Source organism: Cricetulus griseus (assembly GCF_003668045.3).
Source record: "Cricetulus griseus strain 17A/GY chromosome 1 unlocalized genomic scaffold, alternate assembly CriGri-PICRH-1.0 chr1_0, whole genome shotgun sequence".
NCBI classification, from domain to species: domain Eukaryota; kingdom Metazoa; phylum Chordata; class Mammalia; order Rodentia; family Cricetidae; genus Cricetulus; species Cricetulus griseus.
The window spans coordinates 255,667,346-255,694,760 of record NW_023276806.1 but is presented as its reverse complement, the minus strand read 5'-3'; the positions used below and the strand labels follow the sequence as shown (position 1 = coordinate 255,694,760).

The 27,415-nt window shown below is 42.1% G+C and overlaps 1 protein-coding gene across 2 annotated transcripts in view; it reads right to left on the bottom strand.

The window, feature by feature from the left end:
• Positions 1–27,415, bottom strand: part of Xpo5 (exportin 5) — a 42,726-nt gene that overhangs the window by 14,481 nt on the left and 830 nt on the right. The window contains exons 2-20 of one of the 2 annotated variants that reach the window (XM_027389220.2): positions 26,298–26,419; positions 24,679–24,751; positions 23,019–23,156; positions 22,646–22,828; positions 19,969–19,995; positions 19,415–19,600; positions 18,695–18,771; positions 16,047–16,146; positions 15,129–15,212; positions 14,138–14,263; positions 12,908–12,998; positions 12,239–12,367; positions 10,555–10,673; positions 8,746–8,901; positions 7,461–7,502; positions 6,932–7,021; positions 5,988–6,187; positions 4,375–4,474; positions 3,429–3,610 (exon numbers count right to left, since the gene is read on the bottom strand). In XM_027389220.2, the coding sequence (XP_027245021.1) occupies positions 3,429–3,610; positions 4,375–4,474; positions 5,988–6,187; positions 6,932–7,021; positions 7,461–7,502; positions 8,746–8,901; positions 10,555–10,673; positions 12,239–12,367; positions 12,908–12,998; positions 14,138–14,263; positions 15,129–15,212; positions 16,047–16,146; positions 18,695–18,771; positions 19,415–19,600; positions 19,969–19,995; positions 22,646–22,828; positions 23,019–23,156; positions 24,679–24,751; positions 26,298–26,419 (2,225 nt within the window). Of the gene's footprint in view, positions 1–3,428; positions 3,611–4,374; positions 4,475–5,987; positions 6,188–6,931; positions 7,022–7,460; positions 7,503–8,745; positions 8,902–10,554; positions 10,686–12,238; positions 12,368–12,907; positions 12,999–14,137; positions 14,264–15,128; positions 15,213–16,046; positions 16,147–18,694; positions 18,772–19,414; positions 19,601–19,968; positions 19,996–22,645; positions 22,829–23,018; positions 23,157–24,678; positions 24,752–26,297; positions 26,420–27,415 lie in introns of both variants that reach the window. The other variant, XM_027389219.2, reaches the window with a different exon arrangement.

Below are 27,415 nucleotides of genomic sequence, written 5' to 3'. Positions count from 1 at the left end.
TGTAGAATACACAGCAGGGCACCTCATATGTGTCTTTAGGCACAATGTCATGTCTACTAACACCTCTCCAAAGTGTAGAACAGCTTCCAGTCATGGTGAGGGCACATAGTGCATTGTCTTTTTTTTTTTTTTTTAAATACAGGGTCTCACTTACCATGTAGCTCTGGCTGACCTGAAACTTTATCTGTAAACCAGTCTGGCCTCAAACTCATAGAGATATACCTGCATATACTTCCCAAGTGCTGGGACTACAGGTGTCTCCCACTATACCGAGCTTATATTAAATTTTTATATGAATGTTTATATAAATGTTTATTATATTTATTTATGTGGGTGTGTGCATGTGTCCACCATGGACAACATGTGGGAGGGCAGAGGACAACCTGTAACAATCTGGTTCTCATCAGGAAGCATTGGGAATACCTTTAATCCCAGCACTGGGGAGGTAGAGACAGGCAGATCTCTGAGTTCAAGAGTGCATCTCTCTCCTACAGAGTGAGCTGCAATACAGCCAGAGCTAAATAGGAAAACCCTGTTTTGAAAACCACAAGAGAGCGAGAGAGGGGGGTGGATGAAGGGAAGAAGGGAGGTAGGGAAGGTGGGTGGGTGGTGTCTGGGTCTCTCCTTGAACCATGTAGATTCTAGGAATTGAACACAGGTGAACTGGCAGCAAGTGTCTTACCTGCTGCAGCCTGAACAGGGATGAAGAGCAGGCCTCACACGTTTACCACTCTACTACTGAGCAATATCCCCAGGTGACTTTGAGCTCATTCTGTATTTGTGCAAGTGCGTTATTGAGACAGAATTTCATTATGCAAGCCCAAGCTTGCCTTGACCTTGCAGCAATCCTGCCCCACTCATCCTATGGAATAGAGCTGAGAGTACAGTTGTGCAGGGCCACGTCCAACTTCTGATTTCACCATGGGGACTCTGGGGTCTGAATTCAGGAGAGTGAGTAGCGAGTAGCTATTTTATATGGGTGGAAACTCTCTTATGAAAGGCCCATAAAACTCAGGAAGCTCATGAGAAGGTCCATGATGCAACTCTCCAGGCAGGAGAGGCCATTCCAGTGGAAGTGAGTGGTGCGAGAAGCTGCAGGGGTGCCTGCTAGGCCGGCATTTTGCTTTTTAAGCTGCCTTTGAGTCATCCACGCTCCCAACTGAACCCAGTAAACTCATGAGTCACCATGCAGATATAGGTGGAACTGTTTCTCTGCTCTATCTAGAGTGAACATTGACAGTTGATCATGTCTCCCTAGGAAAAATAATCTAACACTAAGATAGGAAAATTATAAATTTAAGGTCAACTTGACAACATAGCAAGACTCTCAGAAAACACAAAATCGTGTGTTGTTCAATTTGCTTTCTGGAACAAAATTTTCTCAGTTGTAAAAGAAAAAAAACAAAAACAAAAAACTCAGTACCCAGTCTTGGCTGGCCTAGAACTTGTAGACCAGGCTGGCTTTGAAGCCGCTGCTGGTATTAAAGGCATGTGAAAACATGTCTATCTGCTTTGTTTTTTGGGACAAGTCTTATGCCCAAAGAGACTGCTGCCTTAGTGTCTCAAGTGATGTGACTGTATGTGATATACTATACCTGGGTATGGTAGCACCTGGGAGGTAGAGGAAGAGGACCAAGAGTTCAAGGTCACAGTGAATTAGAGACCAGCCTGTGTTATATAAACCCCAAAGAATAGAAATGATTATCCCCAAACAGGATGAAAAAAAAAAAAAAAAAAAGCCGGGCATTGGTGGCGCACGCCTTTAATCCCAGCACTCCGGAGGCAGAGGCAGGCAGATCTCTGTGAGTTCAAAGCTCTGGTCTCCAGAGCGAGTGCCAGGATAGGCTCCAAAGCTACACAGAGAAACCCTGTCTCGAAAAAACAATAAAAGAAAAAATGTAAAAGGAGTCTGGGGAAATGAGTCGGTGAGTAAAGTGCTTTCAATACTAGCACCAAGACCTGAGCTTGGATCCAAACAAACCCCATGTATAAACCAGGCATGGTAGTACACGCCTATAATCCTGGTACTGAGGTGAGCAGATACAGGCAGATCCCAGGGGCTCTTTGATCAGCCATTCTTGCCAAACTTCCAGGTTTAGGTTCAAGTTGGAGACTGTCTCAAAGAATAAGGCAGAGAGGTAATGTGGAAAGACATCCAGCCATTAGTTTTTGACTTCTGCATGTACTTGTACATATAAGTGCACCCCTCTCCCACACAAAAAGGGCCAGCAGGATACTGTTACAAAGAAACAACAACAACAAAAAGAAACAAAAACTTTTCATCATCCCTGCACACAGTTGCAGGGGGCACAATCAGTACACACCTGAAAGGAGTCCTAGCTATGAAAACTGAAAACATAGGTAACTTGCAATTTGGGAATTCTACTCTGTTGCGTATAACAAACAAGATTTCAAAGATCAGGACTTTTCCCAGATTGCAAGCACAGCACTGTATATTATCAAAACTCTATCCAAAAGTCCATCAGAGCCAATAAGACACAACATAGCTACATATTAGAATACCATGGAGGCAGTGAGAAAAAACATATCCCAGCTAAAACTGGATGCAACTTGGATGGCTCTCACACCATGTTATTGAGCAAAAGATCAGATACCAAGAAGTGCTTTTTTTTTTTTTTTTTTTTTTTTTTTTTTTTGTTTTTTCGAGACAGGGTTTCCCTGTATAGCTTCGAAGTTTGTCCTAGAACTTGCTTTGTAGACAAGGCTGGCCTCAAACTCTGAGATCTGCCTGCTTCTGCGTCATAAGTGCTCCCCAAATTTTACTTCTATAAAGCTCAAAAAGTGTACTTCTCATAACCAACAAGCCTAGACTGGACAGCTTGCATTTGAATATGTGGTGGCACATGACCTTAATCCCAGCACTTGGGAGGCAGAGCCAGTTCTAGAAGAGCCAGGGTTGTTACACAGAGAAACCCTGTCTCAAAACACAAAACAAATAACAACAGAGATTAGAAAATGCTATTCTGGGATTATTGCCAACCATATATATATATATATATATATATATATATATATATATATATATATATATATATATATATATATATATATCAACTACACCTTAGCTGGGCAGTAGTGGCACATGCTTTTAAACCCAGCACTTGGCCAGGCGTTGGTGGCGCAAGCCATTAATCCCAGCACTTGGAGGCAGAAGCAGTGGTTTCTTTTGTGAGTCCAGCCTGGTCTACAAGAGACAACTGTAAGACAGGTTCCGAAGGAAGCTACACAAGGAAAGCCTGTCTCGAAAAACCAAGAGTCCACCTTATACAGGGAGGGCAACTGTCTTTAAAAAAGAAAGCCCCCCTCTCAAAAGAACCAGGACCTAATCCCATACCACCAGGATGATCAGACATAAAAGTTGACACTGAGATTCATAGGTTAAAATAAATACAATCATTCTGACTCACCTTACAAGGGCCAGCAAATTGTCCAGAAGTCTCAGGACCTGCTCTGTGCAGGGGTTACGGAAGATTGGATTTCCACTGGGTGTGTAACCCACCAAAAACCCCCCTGCTCTGGCCTCTTCTATGTCGGAAGGCCAGCTAGTTCGTCTCAAAACCCCCAGAATGCTGTGCACACAAAAGGTTATCTACAGAGAAGAATGAGAGACATAGCAAGGAATAAGAGGCAAAGCACTGTGACAATATTCATGGGGACAGCACAGTGACAGAGGCAGAGAGAGGAAGAAGCCTCTGTGTCTCCCACCCCAGCAAGATTCCTATCCTTTTTGTTATGGTCCAGTCCAAGAGGGGTCTTCTCACTGCCATTTTCAGGACCAGTGGTAGCTCTGAGGCTTCCTTTTCATTAAGGGGTCTAGAGGGTGGCTTGGATGAGCTCTACCACCAACATGTTTAAACTGTCATTTTTACCTTTGACCCTCCATCTGGGACTCCAGAGCTTGCATCATAACCCCCACCCCTCATGCCAGGCTGTTCATGTGGCTTTCAGCACAGTGGCGTATCTGAGTACCCTTGCACTGGAAAGCCTCAGGTTTTCAAGGCCTGGACATTCCTTAGGCCTTCACATGCCAGAAAGCAATGGCAGGGAGAACTCACCCTGCAACCAAGCTCTGACCTACTTCCTCATTACACCTCCAGTCTTCCAAGCTACTTAGGGATCCTTAAAGCCAAAATAATGACTTCATAGAAAAGACCATCTGCTCTGCTGTGGGAACTAACTCAAGAATTCAAGACTAAAGAAGAAAAGAAAGGAGAAGCTTAGGGCAGGAGGAAATCCTGGGTCTCTTCACCAGTACAGACAAAACAAATCTGAGAGACTTGATAAATGGCAACAACCTAACTCCCGCCCATGGCCAGTGCAACTTTCCATTCCCAGCAGTCTTAGCAGTCTTACTCGAGCACGGTTTGCGCAACATGGATCCTCCACAGCTGGGTCACAGCCTTTCAGATCGGCTCCAACATAGGCAATGAAGGCATCAATGTCTTTGAGCACTCTGAAGGAGGGGGAGGAAAAGTTAGGTCATGTTACATGTGTGGGTATGTTTATGTGAGCGCAGGTGGAGGCCACTGGCCACCTGGAGCTAGTTACGGCAGCTGTGAACAGGTCAACCCGCTGTCTTTAGCGCTGAACTCTGGTCGTCTGGAAAAGCAGTTAAGGCCTCATACCCACTGAGCCATCCCTCCAGCACCTACACCATCATTTAAAAAATATATTTTGGGGGGCTGGAGAGATGGCTCAGAGGTTAAGAGCACTGACTGCTCTTCCAGAGGTCCTGAGTTCAATTCTCAGCAACCACATGGTGTCTCACAACCATCTATAATGAGATCTGGTGCCCTCTTCTGGTGTGCAGATATAAATGGATAATATTGTATGCATAATAAATAAATAAAATCTTTAAAAAATATATTTTTGGAGTGTTTGCTTGCACCTATGTCTGTGCACAAGTGTTTCTGGTACTGCAGAGGTCAGTAAAGGACACTGGATTCCTTGGGACTGGAAGTGCAGATTGTTGTGAGACACCATGTAACACTTGGAAATGGATGAACCTGAGCCTTGTGCTCTTTTAACATCTTGAGACTCCCAGATTTTTTTTTTTTCTCCTCTGAGACAGGGTCTAGCTGGCCTGGCATTTACTATGTAGATAAGGTAGGCCTCGAACTCAGAGACTTCTGCTGGAACTAAAGGCATGCACTACCTTAGCTTCCCTGTATCATGACTTTAAGGAAGGACAACTTCCTCCACTAAGCATGACTACCACAGGTTTGAAACACCAGCATTTGAGAGGAAGAGGACAATGAGGATCAGGAGCTGAAGGTCCTCCTGGGATCTTTGATTACCAAAAGGTCAGCCTGGGTTACAGGAGACTCTGTCTCAAGAAACCAAATTAAAAAGCTAACAGATTATTAGATTACAAACATCATTCCTACTCCCAAATATCACTATATATTTTACAAATTAAGAAGTTGACAAAATAAACAGGTCCTCTACTATGTGGGAAACACAGGTACCAGGGTCCACTGTGGTTATTTCTTTTCTTCTGTAGACCAGGCTGGTCTGGAACTCACAGAGATCTGCCTGCCTCTGCCTCCCGAGTGCTGGGACCAAAGGCGTGTGCCACCACCATCTGGCAACATAATTGTCTTTACAACATAATAAGTGTTTATATTCTTTTTTTTTCCGGAGCTGAGGACTGAACCCAGGGCCTTGTGCTTTGGAGGCAAGTACTCTACCATTGAGCTAAATCCCCAACCGCCCCCCCACCTTGATTATTTTTACAAAGATGTTGAGGCCACACTGCAAATATCATATAGCTTTACACTCTTTATGCTAGCCATCTTTGCCCACCCCCTCCCTACCTCACCTCCATAGAGCAAGGTGACATTTTCAGAGAGGAGATTAAATGTTCAGAGAGTTCAAGGTATCATTGACAGTGCGGTGTATCCCCCGCACAGCTAGAAGTAGACCAGTTCTACCCAAGTGCAAGTGCTCCCCAAGACCTCCTATACCTGCACATTTCTTCAGAAAGCCAGATGTTGACCATTGGTGCCATCAGCTCTTCTAAGAATAGCTTCTGTCGCTCGTAATTCTTAAACTGGTTGCTAATGAGAACCAGGGCTTCCATGAGGGCACTCTTCTCCATCTGGGTTAGGAGTAGCTCATTCGAGAGGAGTTGTTTCACATGGCTATAAAGCATGTCAAAATTGGGCTGCGTATCACAAAGAAAAGAGGCCTGATTTTCAGGGAAATGGCCACTCAAGGATGCCAGAAAAAACCAAGACAGTCTGGGAGAATCAGGCCTATGTAATTTTGTCATGTCTGTCGCTGTCTGAATAGTAAGGAGACAGGCCAAGGGCAGCTGAGTCTGGCACTTTTCTACATCAGTGTTACTGTATCTTCCATAAAAGTCGGATCTATTGCTTATACACAGAAACAGCTACTATGTATTCAGAGAAGCAATTTTACAGTAATCTTTTTATGTGGGCTAATGTTAACTTTTTAAAGAACCTCACAGAAACTACTGAAATCTGTATCTGGCACCTCTCAAAATCAGACAACCATGTACAATAGGAATTGAAAGCATCACAGAGTAAGAGGGTGTTCATTTAGAGGGATAAACTCAGAAAAGATAAACTCACACAGAAAAGAACTGTTCATCAAATTTTAAGCTGTATCATGAGGTCAGTGGTTCTCACTTGTGGGTCACAACCCCTTTGGGGGTCACCTAACAGATATCCTGCATATCAGATATTCACATTACGATTCCTAACAGTAGCAAAATCACAGTCATGAAGTAATAACGAAAATAATTTTATAGTTGGGGTCACCACAACATGAGGAAGTATATTAAACGGTCAGAGCATTAGGAAGGTTGAGAACACTGTTCTAGCTAAAAGGAAGAAAGCAGCAGTCACAAAGGACTCTGGTGACACAGCAGGGGCCAGCAGCTTACCAGAACAAGATCAGGGTAGTCCCGGCACATCTTGTTGATGGAGGAACAAGCATGTCTCCGCACGTTCCTCACTGCACGACTCCTGGGAGCCTAGAGAGACATTCCCCAAATGCAGAGATAATTCAATGAAACTCATTAATGTAGCTGAAAACCACATGACAGCAGATTCAAAATCTATATCTATCTCAGGTTAAAATGAAGTGACAGTCATGGTCTCTATGAACCTGTGTGTTCAGATTTGTTCTAGGATGCCCCCAGAAAAACACCATGTGTCTCTATATGCTTTCCTAACCCTTCCATACACATAAAAATCAAGATTAATAATGAGTCTGAGGTATTCATAGCTAAAATTACAAGAATAAGAATCTGAGAGTTTAATGAATAGTTCTCCGCTGGGCATGACAGCATATGCCTGTAGTCCTAGCATGTGAGGCAGAGTGAGAAGGCAGAGTGTAAGGTCAGCCTCAGATGCACAAGAAGACCCTGCTGCAAAAAATAACCCAAAATAAAACAGAAAAAATGTTGTTACCTTACTTTCTCCAACAGTTTCAAAAGTAACAGATGAAAATAGCTGAGGGGAGGAAAAAAAGAAATGTTCACTCCTGTGTTTTTAAATGAACATGAATTCTCAATTTTTGGCATCAATCTGGTGGCAGTGGAGGTGGAGGGAAGCTTTCCATTGGTGTCACAAGACTTCAGAAGTTCTGTTCTCAGAGGACCCTATGAGAGGCCAGAGAGCCCCTGGCAACATTTATAAAGGAGAAAGTGGGGATTCTCAGACTGATCAGTCTATGTCAACACCTATGGCTCAGGCAAGGACATGCCTCTTTTCTATTTCAATTAAGAATAGACATAGTCCATTTTTAACTGCCCCTCTACTCCTTCATTGAAGCAGGGAGGGTGTTTCCTTAGCCTTCACAGTAGAAGTATACTGGCCCAAGGGCAATTCAAGAAACCCATGGGCTTCTCCAACTCAGTGAGCTTCTGTTACAGCTGGTGTGGGCACAGCATTGTCTTGCTCTCCATTCTAGCATGGGCAGGCTGAGGTTTCTTATCCTCTGTGCTACTCTCCACTGATGCTGATACTTACAGACTTTCCCATAGCTAAATGACTAGTGCCTTTTCTCTGGCTTCTACATTTATTTATTCATTTATATGTCTAAGTGTTCTGCCCACATCATATGCATCTGTGGTACCTGAGACCAATACAAGAGTGTAAAGTTTCTCTGGAGCTGAAGTGAGCAGGTGGTTGTGAGCAACAATGTGGGTGCTGGGAACTGAACTCTCATCCCTTGTGAGAACAGCAAGTGTTCCTGACCATCATCCAGACACCCTACACTCATAGTCTTGGGATAATGCCTTAATTTTATCTCATCACCCCATAAACTTTAGACATGTAAACTCCAATCACTAATATTAAGAGCTGTCTTAATTTTAATGTTTAATATTAACTTCAGATGAACTGAATCACTAAACCAGAAACTTGAAAAATTATCCATGCTGTCCCTGCCTCTCACAATCAATGCACACTTGGAAACCTTCCTTAGCTCTCCTTTCTGTTCCGTAGCATCAAAGAGTATTCGTTGCCGTACCACATAGGCAGGTACAATGCCTGTTCATGCGTCTTCCCCACAATGGTCTGAATGATAGGTACTAGCACAGTGCCTGATCCACAGGAAGTACCGAGTAAATTATCTAATGAATGAATGAACACCTATGTCTGCCTCTTGACCAGTTTATAATACAGACTTCAAACAAGTACAAAAGGTGACTCATGATTTAAAATAAAATTTACAAAGAAGACAGGGCTCTACCTTAGAGAAGACATGGGGCAGGAACTCAGGTTTGTATGTGACAAATGGGAAGAGAGCTGAGACATTGGTGAGGACACAGGACAGGATGAGGGGATCCTTCATCTCAAAGTTCAAAACCATCTGCAGCAGCTCTATCCCATCATGAATCGGGACTTCCTATGACAAACAGGAGAAAGCAGTCAATAGGGCCACAAATCAAGGACCACCACAACCACTGCATTTTCTTTACACCAGTTAGCACATGTGACTGGACACACTGCATGCACAAGTAGTTTTGTGTGTTGCTGGGAACCGCAGCCAGAGCCTCATGTATAGTAGGACAATGCTCCATCAGGGGCTCAACCTCAGTTCTCCCCCTCACTGCCTGTACTTTGGGTCTTAGACAGTTTCAGTTAGTCCAACCTGGCCTTAGCTTCCCATGTCGCTGGGATTATAAACCTGTACTATGAGGTCCAGCTTATACTGCTTTTAATCATTAAAGTCTAAATCACTGTCGTGCTTTATTTAAAAAATTGTGCTAGGCAGTGGTGGTGCACACCTTTGATCCCAGCACTCAGGAGGCAGAGACAGGAGGATCTCTGTGAGTTCAAGGCCAGCCTTGTCTACAGAATGAGTTCCAGGACAGCTAGTGCTGTTACACAGAAAAATCCCTGTCGAAAAACAAACAGAAAAACAAAAACAAACAAAAGGTCACATTCAAGGCCCAAGATTAAATCATCAGCAATATAGTGAGAAGAAAATGAAGGGCCCATTACAAAATCAGCCACACCCATAGGCAACTGTCCTCAAACACATTTGTACTTACGACACAGACTGACAAACTCGGAGAAGTCTATCACTATAAAATCCAGCCACAACCCACAGGCACCTGTCCTCAAACACTTTTTATACTTAGGACAGAAATTGACAAACTCTGAGAAGTCTATCTCCTGCTTCCAAGCAAGATCAGGCCCACGTTTATATGCCCACTGGAGGTGTCTTGATTTAAACAGAAAGGGAGATAGCAGGATTGTTTTCCCTTGTTTGATAAGTGGTTTTCTTGATGTTCTACACTTATTCCGAAGACAGGGTTTCCCTGTGTAATAGCCCTGACTGTCCAGGACTCAATCTGTAGACCAGGCTGGCCTTGAATTCACAGATCCGCCTGCCTCCCAAGTGCTGGGATTAAAGGCATGTGCTACCACCACCCTGCAACACACTTATTCATATAAATAAGTATAACCTAACCTGTAAAAAAACTGCAGAATTCCAGTAGGTTTTGCTACATAATGGGCCAAAAGAGTGTCTTCATTTCTAATTGAAAAGCAGGTGACGTTAGTCACCCTGAGATCCAATTTAAAAGGGCAATCACTTCCAAACTCCCAGTGATTTAATTTTGATTAATATGGACAATATAGCATATGCTGCTATCCAGTCAGTTACAGCTAAGGTAATGTTCTAACAGATGACAAGAATTATAGCAAGACAAGCCTATCTATCAATTAATATTCTGGGGAGGACAATGGCCACCCAGCACAAACACTAAGCTTTATTTGCTATAACCAAGAAAGCTGCCTTATGAAGAGTACCTCCTCAAATGATCACATTTCTGTCACCGTCCTAGCTCCATGTGGCTCCTGTGGTAATCAGGTTTACCATATCACCTCACAATGGACACTAAATGCTGAAGCTTGACCATTTATTGCATTTGAATTTGAGTATGTATTTAACCTCTCTAAATCTGTTTTCTCTTTTGTAAGATGCATAGTCACAGATTTCCCCATCCACCTACCAGTTGACACAAGATCAAAAATTATTCAATAGACTTACTTCTTTGTCTATTGTTCGAAACATCTGGTTGATCACACTTTCCAAAAAGAAAGTCATGGCCTCCCACTGCACATATGATGACGAGAAGATGGTGCAGTAGCCGCCCTCTCCAGTTCCACCTGTAGAACACGCTTTTGAAACACACATGCAAACACTTATCAGTGTGGTAGAACACAAAGACACAACCAGAGGCTCAAAGACCGCCTGGTCATTTTAAAAATAAAAGAGCAGGGAGATCTGACAGCACTAATTATGAGGACTGAGAAGGTGGCTACGCTCCCCCCACCTGTTTCCATGGGCTCTGTCTGTTGAGAACATGCAAGTAAGTAAATGTGGGTTACAAAGCATTTGAAAACTATTAATTGCTGCCCTTGTTAGATGGCAATCTAGGAGACACCAAATAATTAAACTATTTGAGGTCATAAAGAATTATTACAAGCTGGGCTGTTGCTCAGAAGCAGTGGTCTTGCTTAGCATGAATGTACAAGGTCCTGGGTGCATCTATCCCTTGGGGTTTAGCAGTGCCGAGGGTAAGGGATGAGAGCAGTTGAGTCTGAGACCAGCTTAGGCTACCCAGAGTTCTAGGCAAGCCTAGGTTACACAAAGAGACTCTGTTTAAAACACATATATGTAAGCATTCGCAGACACACACCCCAATACCAACAACAGAAAAAATAAAAGAACAATTCGTCCAACAAGGAAATTACTTAAGCTATAAAATGCTGCTTCACATCCAGTAGCCTCATAGCAATTCTCAGAACTACATCTAGAGAAATGTGGTTGGGTCCAAGTTCATACATATCACCAAAACAGAGGACCCAGGAAGAAGCCACCAATAGAGACAAATAGTTGAAGGTCAGCCTCCATATAGCGCTGCCTCACATAGTCAGGTTAGCTCACCTTCAGTGCCCTTCCTGACCATCATACTGGCATGACATGTACTTGTATGTCACCTCTCCTGCTTGATTAACCCTACCCACCAAGCAAATGTACTAGCCACAAGTTGAACTGGAGCTCTTGCATGGTGCAGGAATTTCAGTTTGATGTGAAGTGAGACTGACCACAGGTTCTGAGGGCTTGATGAGTAAGTCCCTGAATTGACCCTGCTATGTCTAACCAGAGGTTCTTCCTGAATTTAGTGCTAACGCTATATATTGGCACCTGGTTGAAGCAAGAGTTAGGACTAGACATGCAGTTTGATTAATGATGTCCCTGAAGGAAAACAATAAAACCAACAACTGTTGATGCTATTAGAAGAGAAAAACAGGGCTGGAGAGATGGCTCAGCGGTTAAGAGCACTGACTGTTCTTTCAGAGGTCCTGAGTTCAATTCCCGAAAACCACATGGTGGCTAAGAACCAGCTTGGATGAGATCTCGCGCCCTCTGCTGGAGTGCAGGCAGAAGACTGCATACATAATAAATAAAAATCTTAAAAAAAAAAAAAAAAAAGAAGAGAAAAACAAAGACAAAGCTGATAGGGACATGGTGGCTTCATCCTAATCTAAACAAAAGCCACATACTTAGTATTATCTGTCTTTTCCTCTGGTTTTTAACAGTATTAACATCCAGCTCTGACATGTAACTCTGGCTTATCTCTTATGTATAGGTTTTGTACAGCTTTAGCTGTACATTGTACATAGCTATTGTACATTTAGCAATAAAAGACAAAAGGCACAAAACTAACAGTTCACAGGTCCTGTGTCAATAGGAGCCAACAGCTGGTACTTGAGCCACTCTGCAGCCATCTGGAAGCTAGCCTTAGGATCCAAGCGACACACACATCTCAACACCTCTCCTTGCTGGGCTCGGGAGGCTGGCAAGAAAATAGACACAAATCAACACCTGGCACAGTACAGAGCAGCTATTCATTTATTCAGCTTCGGGGACTAGTTTGCACACTCATGTTCTAGATCCAACAGTGGCTCATTAGACGGTTCTTGAATTAATGATCCTGAAAACATAAAAAAATAAATTACCTCTGAAAATGTCTTGCCATCCTGTAACCAGCAAACTAACCTTGGTTTACTATTTCTACTGAAAGTAAAAGGAGCGGCTAGACAGGATGAAAGATGGTCTGGCTGCTGGGGAGAACAACCTTCTTTCTTAAAAGGTACAACATGGGATGGTGGTGGAAAGGATGAATACAATTCCTGGGCACAGAATACACCATGCCAACATGTGGGGATGACAGTACAAACAATAACACAACACACAGCATAGAATACACAGTGCTGACATGTGGTGCCAGCATGCTTCTGCAGTAGGAATCTGGAACCTAAGAGATGTGTCACACCCATGATTACAGCAGTAGATGCCTTTCTGAGAGTACCGGAAGGAATTTTCAGGCACTTACAATTGAAGAAAGCATTGAAGTCCTCATCACTATCAAAATCAAATCGAGAATATTCACAGCTGGGGCTGTCTGTCTTAGAAGGAAAGCCCATCTGGAATGAGAAAGACAATCAGTGGGGTGGGGGATAAGAGTGAACCTACTAGCGGATAGAGAGATGGCTCGGTGGTTAAGAGCACTGAATGCTCTTCCAGAGGACCCAAGTTCAATTCACAGCACCCTCATGGCAGCTCACAATTGTCTGTAACTCCAGTTCCGTGGCAAAACACTAATGTACATAAAAAAGTAAGTAATCATCCCACTCTGACTTTACAACTTTAGATGAGGGCTGGAGTGTGTTTGTATGCATGAGTGTGGCGTTGTCCAGCATGTACAAAGCCCTGGAAGGAAAGGAGAGCCGGCAGCAGGAGAGAGGGGAGGAGGAGAAGAGGACGTCCTGCTAGGGCAGCTCTAAGCAGACCTGAGAACAAGTCTCTGAAGGGGGAGCAATCACAGCTGCTACGCTCACTCCTCACATGCTTTCCCAACTGGCAAATGACATTCAGAGACCATCCTCAGATATTACTCCATCTTAGAATCCATCCTCCTGTATTTCCAAAATATTCTGCTACATCTGCTTTTGATTCCTAAGCAGCAATCAGCTCATGGCCCTGGTCTTTTCTTAGCACTTCTCTCCATACTTCATACTTAAGTGTTTTAAATAAAAGAAGAACAGGTACAATGATTATTCTTAACCGTTTTCTTCCTCAATAAGAAAACTCTCTGGGCTGGAGAGCTAGCTCAATTCCCAGCACCCACATGGCAGCTCACAAGTCTGTAACGTCAGTTCCAGGAGATCTGACACCTTTACATCAATGCACATAAAGTAAGTTAAATTATTTTTTTATTAAAAAAAGAAACTCTCACCGGGCATTGGTGTTGCACGCCTTTAATCCCAGCACTCGGGAGGCAGAGGCAGGCGGATCTCTGTGAGTTCAACACCAGCCTGGTCTACAAGAACTAGTTCCAGGACAGCCTCCAAAGCCACAGAGAAACCCTGTCTTGAAAAACAAAAAACCAAAAAAAAAAAAAAAAAAACAAAAAACCAAAAAAAAACAAACAACAACAACAACAAAAAACAACTCTCTTTTTAAAGAAGGGTTTAAAGGATTTAAAGACATGCAATGATGCCAATCAAAGTCTTATCTATGTCTACTCACCAACGCTCTGCAATTTAGGTTTTCCATTACTTACCTTAACTGAGTTGGTCATAGATGCACGAAGATATTTTGGTATTATTGCTAACAGTGCTGGATCACGGGATAAAATCTCATGCCTGAAGAGGGCTCCCCAGGTCATATGTGTTGAAGAGCGTAGAAACTAAAGCAAAATAAAAACCAATACAGCTTAGTTTAAAGTTTAGATATTTCTGGAGCCTAGCAGTTATCAGCAACCATTTTCCATGAGAAAATCTCTACATTTTGCAATCACTTCTGCAGTACATCAGCCATTGATGACTGGATAATGACAGTAAGAGAGGCATTGAGTCAGGTGTGAGCCCAGGAGCATGTCAGGACATTACTTAACCCTTTCTGTGTTCACAAGGGTACTAGGATCACAAAGCGACAAAAGAAAAATCTTGTTTTTTTGTTTGTTTGTTTGTTTGTTTTTCGAGACAGGGTTTCTCTGTGTAGCTTTGGAGCCTATCCTGGCACTCGCTCTGGAGACCAGGCTGGCCTCGAACTCACAGAGATCTGCCTACCTCTGCCTCCGGAGTGCTGGGATTAAAGGTGTGTGCCACCAACGCCTGACAAGAAAAATCTTGAATGTAATTGATACCAAAGTAACACAATTCACTAAATCTTTGGATTTAATTTTTTTTCTTGTTCAAATAACCTGGGACACAAACCCATCTCATAGAGAATAATCAGAAAGCCACCTACAGGGAAACCTGCTGACAAAGACATTATGTGCTCGAGAAATAGACCCAAAAATTCTTTTTTAAATTGTTTATTTATTATTGTGTGTGGCTCTGTGTGTTAGCCAGAGGTCACAGGTCAACTTTCAGACATTGGTTCTCTCTCCTGTCAATGTAGCAAGTGCTTCTTACCCACTGAGTCTCTATCAGGCCCTTAGGAATCACTCCTTAGGTCCAGTGGACATTCGTACATGATAGGAAACACTCAAGGACACAAAACTTGACATGGGTTGACCATAGTAAGTTTGTTATTTGTATAAAGTTTACCTGACTTGGATGGGTTGTGAAAGCAAGAAAAGATTCCAGGTACTTTCCAAAGTTTGCTGGTGTTTGTATACTAGCATCTAAACCCTATAAAAGAAAAAGACCACATTAATGGTACTGAGTAGCAAGCAGCTGAAGGGAGACAGCTCAGGGAAGTTGGGAAGAATGAGTAACAAACAACTGAAATAACATTTTGAAGGCTAGATGTATTGGTATAAGCCTGTTATCATAACACTAGGAAAGCTGAGGCAGAAGCATGGGGAGTTTAAGAACAAACTAAACTACAAAGAGATACTGTCTTATGAAATTAAAAACAAAGTTTATTAAAAAACAGTATTAGCCCAGAAGTGGTGGTGCACGCCTTTACTTCCAGCACTGATGAGGCAGAGGCAAAGGCAGAGGCAGAGGCAGGAGGATCTCTATGAATTAGAGCCCAGCCTGGTCTACAGAGGGAGTTCCAGGACAGCCAGGGCTGCTACACATAACAACCTTGTCTGGAAAAACCAAAAAGAAAGAAAAGAGAAAATTATTTCATCACACCTGTTCTTTTTATATATGAGACTGGACCTAATAAATACCCATTCAAGTCAGGTGGTTATCATCATCTTCAGTCCCAGCTCTGGGAGACAGAGGCAGATGGAGCTCTGTGAGTCCCAGGCCAGCCAGGGCTACATAGTGAGATTCTATGTCAACAAACAGGCAAAACCACCACCAACAAACAACAACATTAAAAAACCCACAACACCAACCTATACCATGCCCACCTTTTTACTGAAGATCATTTACTTTATAGAATCATAGAAAAAACTGGTAGAGCAATGCCTCATCAACTAACATCAGTGAAGTGGCAAAGTGCTTACATGGTTTCTAAGTAAACGATTCCCCAAGCAGCCCCATGCTCTCCAGAGCACACTTGCTCACCAGCAGTGCACATAGCAGATTGCCCAGTGCGCATAACACCTGACAAAGTCTCTTCAGGAAGAGGTAGTGCTTTTCTACCAAGCCTCCTCCATCAGCAGTCCTGTTCGGGGAGAGAATTGCAATTAGTTACAAGTCAACAGAAGCATCAAGTCCACCAGGTACAAGTTCCACTGCCTGTGTCTCACCAATACAATCCTGGTGTTTACTAAGGTCAAAAAAATAACAGGCCAGTCGTGGTGGCACAGAGGTGGATCTCTGTGAGTTCAAGGTTAGCCTGGCCTATATACTGAGCAGGATAGCCAGGGATGTACAGAGAGACTGTCTCAAAAAACAAGCACACAAACAAGCAATTCAACTAGTCAGCATCGTGACGCTTGCCTTTGATCCCAGCTGAGAAACAGGGAGGCCTTGCAGAGATTCTCAGCATTAGGAAACAGGGTATGAATGTAACAATTCCTTATACCAGGAACCAAAAATGGATATAATAAAAAAATTTAATGTCTTCGGCCAGTCAGATGGCTTAGCAGGTAGAGGCACTTGCCTCCAAGCCCAAAGAGTTGAGCTCAATTCCTGGGACCCATGGGGTGGTAGGAGAAAATTGGCTCCCATAAATTATTCTCTAATCAAATACATACTGTAATGTGTGCCTGTGTATACTTCCATGAAAATAAAGAGATAAATATAATAAAAATTTTTTTTGGTCAAGCATGGTGGTACATATCTTTAGCCCTAGCAGAGACTGGCATTTCTCAGCCAGCCTGGTCTATGTACTGAGTTTCAGGACAGCCAGGGCTACATAGTGAAACCCTGACTCAAAAAAAAAAAAAAAAAAAAAAAAAAAAAAAAAAAAGAAAAGAAAAACAAAAATTGTCTCACACTGACTGAATTTTAATTTTTTTTTTTTTTTTTTTTTTTTTTTTTTTTTTCGGGACAGGGACAGGGTTTCTCTGTGTAGCTTTATAGACCAGGCTGGCCTCCGACTCATAGAGATCTGCCTACCTCAGGTCCCTGAGTGCTGGGATTATAGGTGTGTTCGACCACTGCAGGGCTCATTTTAAAATTTTTTTTGGAGGTGAAAATTAGCCTGAGACAAGTAAGATTACTCACACTAACAGCATAACAACTCATGTGAGTTGCAGAAGCAGTAACTGAGACCCGGAGGCAGGGGAGGATGAGAAAACACAGGCCTCAGGGAAAACCAGAGACTGGAGGTATGCAGAAAGACAGTGTGGAGTGATGGCTTCCTTGCAGGCCGTGCAGCCTGTCTATTTGGAATCACAGCTTTTTTAACTGTGTAGGTGTGGTGTGTACCAACTGAAGAAACACATGTAGGGACACCTCTGTGAATATATCACAGTTGCAACAGGTTGAAGAGATGGGCCTTAGGAGCAGGAACCAAAGTGAAAGCCAAAGATGTGTTTATTCCTGTAACAGGGTTCCTTAAACAGATGCATTCTTCCTAACAAAGTAAGCCAGGCTTCATGCCCCAGTCAGAGAACACAAGTAACACATCTTACTTCTTACCCCCTTTTTCATACTGGTCTTTGGACTCAGATGAAAGCATCAAAAACAGGGTGGGTCCAGAGAGTTGGATCATATTCTCATTCATTCATTCATTCATTCATTCATTCATTCATTCATTCATTGATTCTCCCTCTCCACCCACTCCCACCAAACACAGGCACACAAAATGTAAAAACAAACAAAAAAACTGAAGGCAGGAAAAAACATACTGTAGGAGAGAGGATTTGGGAGGACTTAAGGGAAAGGAAACTGGTTAAAACATAGTCTATGAAAAAAACCTATTCTCCATAAAAAGTAAACAAACAAAAAAGCTGGTTAGTTATGGCACACCCCTTTTATCCCAGCACTCAAGAGGCAGAGAAGCCCTGTCTTGAAATGCCACTAATAAACAAACAAATGAACATGTAGCCCGTACCGTGCCGCCAGGTGGCTGTCAGGGAAAGGGCTTTCTCAGCTTGTACAAAGCTTGGCATTCAGTCCTTTGCATTAAAATAAGCAAAAAACAAACAAACAAAAAACCTACCACCTGGGCTGGAGAGATGGCTCAGAGGTTAAGAGCACTGACTGCTCTTCCAGAGGTCCTGAGTTCAATTCCCAGCAACCACATGGTGGCTCACAACCATCTGTTATGAGATCTGGTGCCCTCTTCTGGTGTGCAGAATACATGGAAGCAGAATGTTATATATCTATATAATAAATAAATAAAATCTTTAAAAAAAAAAAACTTTGTTAAAAAAAAAAAAAAAAAAAAAACTCACCACCTAAACTAAGGGCTGGGGGATAGTACCAATAGTGTCTGCCCCTGTATGAGGATCAGAATTTGACTCTCCGGTACATCTGTAAAAGCTGGATGTGTACTTGTAACGCTAGTGCAAGTGGAATGAAAACAGACAGACTTTAGAGCTTATTGGCCAGCTAGTCTAGCCAGTGAGTGAGTTCCAGGTTCAGTGAAATGCTGTCTCAAAAAAATAAAGTGCACAGGAATACAGGAGGACACATACCAATATCGACCTCCGACCTCCACACACAAATCACCATCTATACACACACTACACATTAAATGAAAACAAAACAACAACAATAAAAAAAAAAAACCCACAATATATTGAAAGGCAAAGACTCACTGTGCAGCAGAGAGAATATAATGCATAGCAACATCTCCAAATAAGATCATCAAGGGTTTCCGGTCATCCAGCTTGCCCTGGACCCAATTTTAGGAAAACACTGTCATACACACTAACTATATATAGTACAAAAACAAAACAAAAAACCCTTATACAGCTTGTAATCTTCTATACCTCTGACATCACAGTGAACTTTAAAGTTTAATACTACTTTAATTAAATATAAAGTGACAAGAATCATGGCTACTTCAAGGACCCACTAGCCTAATAAATTTTCATATATTATGCAAATGAGTCCAACATTTCAATGTTGCAAACTTTTGTCTAAAGGCATCATCGAAGGCAGCAAGTAAGTTGGACTAAAGGGATAAAATCCCCAACCCTTTGAACGAGATGACACACAGCTGAACAGGGTTTAATACATGGTGGTTTGAATGAGAATGTACTCAGGTATCTGAACACTTGGTTGCAGTGGCACTGTTTGGTGGAGGATGTGGAACCTTTAGGAGGTATAGTCTTGCTGTAGGAAGTAGTGTCAATGGTGGGGGGTGAAGATGGGGGTGTCTTTCAGAGTATAGCCTTTCCTTTTTTTTCTAGTTCTCTTTCAGCTTCCTGTTCCTGTCACCATGCCAGGTGGCATGGACTTTCTCATCCCTCTTGAACCATAAACAAAAATAGACCCTTTCTTTCACAAGTCATTAACATCAAGTGGTTACTTACTTTTCTGCTGACTGCAATGAGAAGACACTCAGCAGCTCCCAACTGCAGTTCCTGTTCATTGAGAAGCAGGCACAGTGTCTCCAGCAGTTTACAGTTTTCAGCAACAATGTAATTCAAAGACACCCAGTCAATGTAGCCTGCTAAAGTATTCAGTGCTGCGATGCTTACTCGGCAGTTTGCTTTAGCCTGTGTGAAAACACTTGATTATGAGGTACTGAATTAAAATTTATTTTCAAGTTCTGAAATAAGAATGATTTTTCAAAAAAAGTTTTCCCATAATAATTTTCCCATAATAATAAGGGAGTTCAAATTTCTTTCCTGAAAATACAACCATTTCTTAGCATTCTCAGCATTGATCATAAGAACATATTGGCAAGTATGGCCATTTCATCTTCTTTTACAAAGTCCCTACTGTCACTGTATCTCCCACTATGGCTAATCGAGGAAACAGGGCTGGGGTCAGACTGTGGCCATTAGAGGCTTCGGCCAGCAGGCACACCTACCCATACCTGAAACCTTTAACAAGTGTCCTTCCAACTCCACAGTGCTCTTACCTCTGCCTCCTGAGAAGCATCAGTTTTCTGGAAGAAAAATATAAAGAACCTGAGGGTTTAATGAAGAAAAGGTGCACAATAACTTCTGTTCTCTAATTAGGGGCTGGGAGGGTGATGGTTTACGGAGATTTAACTTGCTTGGTTTATTTTCAGACAAGGTCTTGATATATAGCTCTGTTGTGCCTGGAAACTCACTATGTACCCCAGATTAACCTCAACCTGATAGTACCTCCTGCCTCAGCCTCTCAAGAGCTAAGATAACAAGTTGAGAGCAACTTTTAACATTGGCAACCAAGGGACTGACCAAAGAACAGGTTAAAGAAACAAAACTAATGAGTAAAGTATGTGACCACCTATGTATAACTACAGTAAATCATGCATGCCAAATTAGTAAATGACTAAACACCAAAGTAATGGCTGCTCTGCACAAATATGTATAAATACAGCTGGCTCTTATCCTATCTATCAAGTTCTAGGCCAGCCAGGTGACATAGTGAGATTGTTTCAAATACCCAAAACGCCTGAAGATGAAAGAGGAAAAAAAAAAAACAGTGGAAGTAACCACTTTCTGCAGTATGTGAAGTCAATTATTTCTAGAATCATAAAGGATCTAAGCAACAACAGCAGCTGGGCCCAGCTTCTACCTTCCACTCCAACAATCCTCCACAAGCCCTGGGGCTAGTGCAGGCCAGGGGATGGGACCTAATGAGCAAGCCTCTTTCTTCATTTCTCTGTATTCACAATTCAATTTCCAGTGCCACATTTTCTAAAATCCACTTGGTTTATAATTTGTGGTGTGAGAGTATGTCCAGGCACAGAACTGGTATAGAGATCAAAGAGAAACATGAAAACATTCAGTTCTCTCTAACACGTGGGTCTCAGGGAGGAGACTCGGGCTGTCAACCTTGGCAGCAGGTGCCCTTACCCACTGAGTTACTTTCTGGGCTTAGAAAATAATTTTTGTCACAGTGTTGTAAAGCTTTTTACAGACCTTAATGTATGAAGTATAGCTCTCCAGGTGCTACCTCTTCTGTGTTTGAAACTATTTTTAAGGCAAGGCAGGTCTCACTTACTGGACTCTGGTCTTGAACTCTATCTAGCAGAGGAGAACCTTATATCCTGACTTTCCTTTTTGCTCTGACCACTTCAACGTTGAGACAACAGGTGTGACATTTAAAAATTTAAGAGAAGCTGGGCATGGTGGTGCACGCCTTTAATCCCAGCTCTTGGGAGGCAGAGGCAGGCAGATCTCTGAGTTCGAGGTCAGCCTGGGTCTACAAAGCCAGTCCCAGGACAGCCAGGGCTGTTACACAGAGAAACCCTGTCTTGAAACCCCCATCCCACAAAAAGTATACATACTGCTGAGATCCAAAAACTTCGATCTAGAATTCTTTCAAGAATTACAGAACATCATCATTAATTTATTGTTATTTAGACTATAAAAATACATGTGCTTCAGGAAGTTATCTTGAGTCCTAATCTATCAAACCTGTTTCTATTTCCTCCATGAAACTAAAATATCTTACAGAAGGCACTCCTAGAGGCTGGACACACGGCTCAGAGGTTAAGAGCACTGGCTGCTCTTCCAGAGGTCCCAAGTTCAATTCCCAGCAACCACATGGTGGCTCACAAACATCTGTAATGAGATCTGGTGACCTCTTATGGCCTGCAGGAATACATGCAGGCAGAACACTGTATACATAATAAATAAATCTGAAAAAAAAAAAACAAAAAAACAAAAAAACAGAATACCACAGCATGCAGTGATGATTAATACACACTGCAACCGACCCAATGCAAAGGGAACCAGGACAAACAGAATACAATGACTTACCAGGACTTTACTAAAAATCTAGAAGGGTTTTATTGTTGTTTAATTAATTATGTGATGTGTATGGGGATTTTGCCTGCATGAATGTTTGTGTCTGGTTTTTGCAGAGGCGAGAAGAGGGCATCCGAGCCACTGGGACTAGATTTACAGATGACTGTGAGATGCCATGTGGATGCTGGGAATCCACTGATACTGATAACAAACAGTAACCTGCAGTTTTATGCTTCTAGGTTTTTATAGATAAAAGTCTCACTAACTACCCCAGCTAACTTGAAACTCACTAGTATACCAGGTTGGCTTGGGATCTGCTTGCCTCTGCCTCCCCTGTGCTGGGAATAAAGAGTATGCCACCATGTCTGGCTCTTATGCTATTCTAAAAGAATGTTTTTATTTTGAAAGGAACTTACATATAAACTCATTGAGCTGAACAGTTGAGAAAATGGTTTAATTTCTGTCTTGATATTTCCTAGAAATTTTGCTCTTAAGATGGCCTTTCCTTCTGCTAAACCAGACACTCGTATTTTCCCCTGGAAAGGTATTTTCACAAAAACAACAAACAAAACACCCCAAAACAAAAAACACTCAGGTCAAATACTGGACCTTTGCTGTATGCAGTAGCTTAGGTCAGTAATCCCAGCTATTCAGGAGGCTAAGGCAAGAAGGACCATAGGTTCATGGCCTGCTTGGATGTTGAATGGGTTAAGGACATCCTTGGAAACCTAGCAAGAACTTCACTCAAAACAAAAAGCAAGAGTGTGCTGAAGGTAGAGCTTCATAGCAGAGTGCTTGCTTAAACTATAAGCAGGGTTTAATTTCCAGGTTGGGAAGATAGTAGGAAATCCATACCATTTGCTGGTACTTGTTTACATTTTCCTGAAGTTTGCTGAGCAGAAAACTGAAGATTCTTTCCATGTTCTGTGTTAATGTTTGCTGAATATCCCTTCTTCTTTGAGTGGGGAGTGTCTGAAAGGTCACTACATCCTCTGCCAATCGCAAAAGGATGAACATCACTAATTCCCTCTGTGTTTCCTAGGCCAACAGAAAACATCCAATTAAACAAAAGCACTTTTTTATGTACATATGTCACATGTGTCACATGTCAACACATGACCTGCTATTGATAAACTGTGAACACGACTACAAAGCAAACCCTTACATCTGTTCTAACCACAACCAGCACACATATGCTCCATGCAGGCAGCAGGAATGCACTTCTTACCCCTTGTCTGGAGAGAGTGTCCAGCTCCATTAACATGTCAGGCCAGTGCTGTGGCCATTCTCGTTTGATCATCTCTACCACAATTCTAGACAGAACATCTTTAATGTGATTTTCCTCTTCCAAAATACTCAATGTTCCCTGAAAGAGAGAGAGAAAGGGAGAGATTATGAAGACTGTAAGACTGAATTGTAGACATAAAAACTGGGCTATAAAAACACAGAACTCTTGGACTTGGAATGTAACCCAGTTGGCACAGTGTTTGCTGTGGTCTTGGTTTTGATGCCTAACAGGACATAAACTGAGTTTGGTGGAACACACCTGAAATCTTTTACATGGGAAGTGGAGGTAGGAGGGCCAGAAGATCAAAAGGCATCCTCTGAGGCAGGGTAAGCCTGCTGACTTGGGTTCAACCAGTAACCCACGTTAGGAGGGAACTGACTTCTGAAAGTTGCCCTTTAACCTCCATCAATGTGCTGCGCTATGTCTACGCTTGAGTGTATACACACAATCACAGAATGTGTCATTCTCTACTATACGTCAAGTGTATGCCCAGCCTGAGCCACATGAAAACATGACTCAAAAACAAGACAGGTGGGTTTCGGGAGATGGCTCAGTGAGTGAAGGTGCTTGTCTCCAAGGCTGACAACCTCAGTTCCATCCCCAAAACCCATACTGTGAAAGGAGAGAACTGATTCCCTCAAGTTGTCCTCTGACCTCCCAACACCTAACACAGCACCCATGCACACCCAACCCTCTACATGAATAAATGTAATTGAAAAAAATTCCTTAAGCACAACACTAATCAACAGGTCTCCTTTGAACCTAAACCTGTTTTCCAGGTATGAGTCACTTGTCCTACATTCTCATTGATCATTTGTTCCCACTTAAAACATAAATGAAGGCTTCAACAGCTAATAATTGGCCATCAGAGAGCCAGAAAAACACAAACTGAAGAGGCTTTTTATATTGCTTCATGTTTTTGGGGACCACAGTGGAAGACAGATAAGTCATGCACTGGGAAACTGATAGACCAGGAGGGCATCAAGGAGCACTATGGTACTAGTAGTTCTAATATTAAAAGAGAGAGAGAGAGAGATAAACTATCACTGCTCCCAAGAAATTAAGATTTAAAACTGATGGTTCATCACTGCTAATTGCTGTAGGACTAATCAATTACAAGTCTTTTTTTTTTTTTTTTTCAATTACAAGTCTTAACTAGCTAAAATAATCATAATTTGTAACTCCAGTTCCAGGGGATGTGACACCCTCATGCCAATGCACATAAAATTAAATAAATTAAAAAAAAAGGAAAACACAATTCAAAGTGAATGGAGTTACAATCATCTATCTAATTTACATCTAAGAACCTTATCTATTTTGAGACAGGGTCTCCATGTAGTTTTCCCTGTCTTGGAACTTACTATGTAGACCAGCCTAGCCTTGAACTCAGAGATTTGCCCACTTCTGCCTTCCAAGTGCTGGGATAAAGGGTGTGTTGCTACCACATCTAACTACATCTAAGGATTGTATTTACTCATTTGCTAAGAATCTTTGATTTCCTCTGATCGTGTCTAATGTCATACTGTCTGACCTATGTGTAAGCCATGACATTTTACACAGATGTCTAGGAACACAAGTCTCCCAATAACCCTTTGCTCACATTTGCAATCAGCTCCATGACACTGTTCTTCAGGTAAACCTTCTCCAATCGAGACATGGTGTTCCATCGAAACCTAACCACCAAAACAAAACCAACAAAACCATGTCAGAAGTCTTTCCTTCATAAGAGAATATGTTTCCTGCTTTACAGTTTATTAGAAATTTCATTAACAAATTATACTTTCTGGATGATGGGTGGCACATGCCTTTAGTCCCAGCACTCGGGAATAAGAGGCAGACGCATTTCTGTGAGTTTGAGGCCAGCCTGGTCTACAGAGCAAGTTCTAAGACAGCCAGAGATATCCTGTCTGGAGAAACAAAAAAACAAAAACAAAATTATACTTTTGACCAGAACAGCCAAGGCCTCTGTCTCAAAAGAGAAAAACAAACAAACAAACAAACAAAAAACCAAAACATGGGGCTGCAGAGATGGCTCAGAGGTTAAGAGCACTGGCTGTTCTTCCAGAGGTCCTGAGTTCAATTCTCAGCAACCACATGGTGGCTCACAACCATCCATTATAAAATCTGGTGCCCTCTTCTGGTGTGCAGATATACATGGAAGCAAAATGTTGTATACATAATAAATAAGATCTTAAAAAAAAAAAAAAAAAAAAAAAAGGCGTGCGCCACCAACGCCTGGCTTTCTTTAAAAACAAAACAAAACAAAAAAACCCAAAACAGAAACACACACTTTTAAGGCTAGAGGGGCATTTCAGTGGTTAAGAAGACCTAAGTTTAGTTCCCAGCACCCATGTTGGGCAGCATATAAACACCTGTAAGCTCCACAACAATCATGTCTCTGTATCTGCATTCACAAGCACATACTCACACAAGTACACATTAATTAAAAATAACAACATCTTAAAACATGGTGCTGGAAAGATGGCTCAATGGTTAAGAGTACTTGGGGTTGGGTGCCAGCACCCACATGGCAGCTCGCTACCATCTGTAACTCCAGTTCCAGGGGATGCAGCATCCTCTTCTGGCCTCTGTGAGGGGCACCAGGCATGTACATGGTGCACATACATATAGTCAGGCAAAACACTTATACACATAAAATAAATAAGTTCATCTATTTAAAAATTCCACTTTTTATTCTATACTCTTCAAAGAATGGACAGAAAAACCAGAACATTAACAACAGAAAATTTTTTGAGAAGCTTTTGTGCATTAATTAGCATTTACACAGGATTTATGTTACAAATCAGCTTTTCTCCTTGATTTTGTTGATAGCTCAAAAGCAAATATCCATCTAGGCATCTACAATATTCAGTGCTTTTCAAGAACAAAAAAGTTTGTTTCTTTTTTAAAATTTGTTTTCTTGATACAAAGTTTCACTCTGTAGCGCACTATCCTGAAACTATGTAGCCTATGTAGTCCTGAATTTGTGACAGTCTTCCTGCTTCAGTTTCCCAGTGCTGTAAGCACTGCAAATGTACCATGCCTAGCTTGTTGAATGCTTAGTATGTGCAACACACTTTACATAGATGACTTAACTGGATAAAAAGAAAGAATCCTGAGTTCTTTTCTCTCCTGTCACTGGAAAAGCACCTGTGTAGGTCATGAAAGGATTATAGAGTTGCTCTCTTCAGCAGATTGCAGTGGCCAAGAGCTCCTTACTTGACAACATGCTCCAGGATCTGAAGGCCAAAATGTCTGACGATGGCAATCTGTGTTACTTCTGCCAGCCTCAAGCCACATGGGACACAGATAGGGCACTTTTCTTTAAACTCTTCACAAAACTGCAAAGAAACGTTAGTATTTCCATGGGGAAACATGAGAGAATGGAGACTAAGAGCCCTAAGAAAATTTCAACCTTAGTTGATTGTGTACTGGGAAGTGAACATTTTGTGTGCCAGGCAAACACACTATCACTAAATTATACCTCCAGCTTTCTCTCTCTTTTTGTGGTATGTATTCAGTGTTCTCATGCATGTGCACATATATGTAGCTGGGCAAGGAAATGAGAGCCAGAGACCGAAGCTGAATGTCTTTTTCTCTCAGCTGTTTTGAGAACCTGGAACTCATGATTTGGCTAGACTGGCTGGCCAGTAAATTCAAGGATCTGCTAGTCTCTTCCACAGCTATGCTTGGACGACACCACCCAGCCCTAACAAGCACTTCACCCCCTAAGCAATCTGGCTACTTTTTGCTTGAACTGGTCTTTAACATTTGAATGTCCTGCCTTAGTCTCCTGAGTAGCCAGGATTATAGGCCTGCGCCACTAGGCTCGTCTTTTTAGCTGCATTTCTAAGTTGCAAAATCTAGATTAGTATTACAGATAGCCACTTTGTTTGTAAACATGTTAACACTAAAAAGTGGACCTAAAAGAGTGGAAAATAGTTAGAGATAAACCCATAGAGGTGGAATGTCAACCCCCTAGACTTAGCCTAAAAAACTATGGTGACAAGAGACAGTAAACAAGCCAATGTGTTCATCATCTGAGTTTCCATCACAGGCCTATTCGGGATCACTGCAGTATTCTGTTTCTGTGCCTATGTAAAACTCTTAACAATAAAAAACAAAGAAAACAGTTGTTTGACTCCAAACCCTGTACCACATACATCTATATGAACGGCTCACTCTAATGGGAAAGAAGCTCTGTGGCCGGTACTAGCGTTCCCAAATGGAAAACCTGAGCTAGACCTTAGGGCAGAGCACCTGGGACTCAAGAAAACTACTTCCAGGAAACCAAAGTGCCCTTGTGAAAATGCAAAGCGAGTGGTAAAACTCATCTT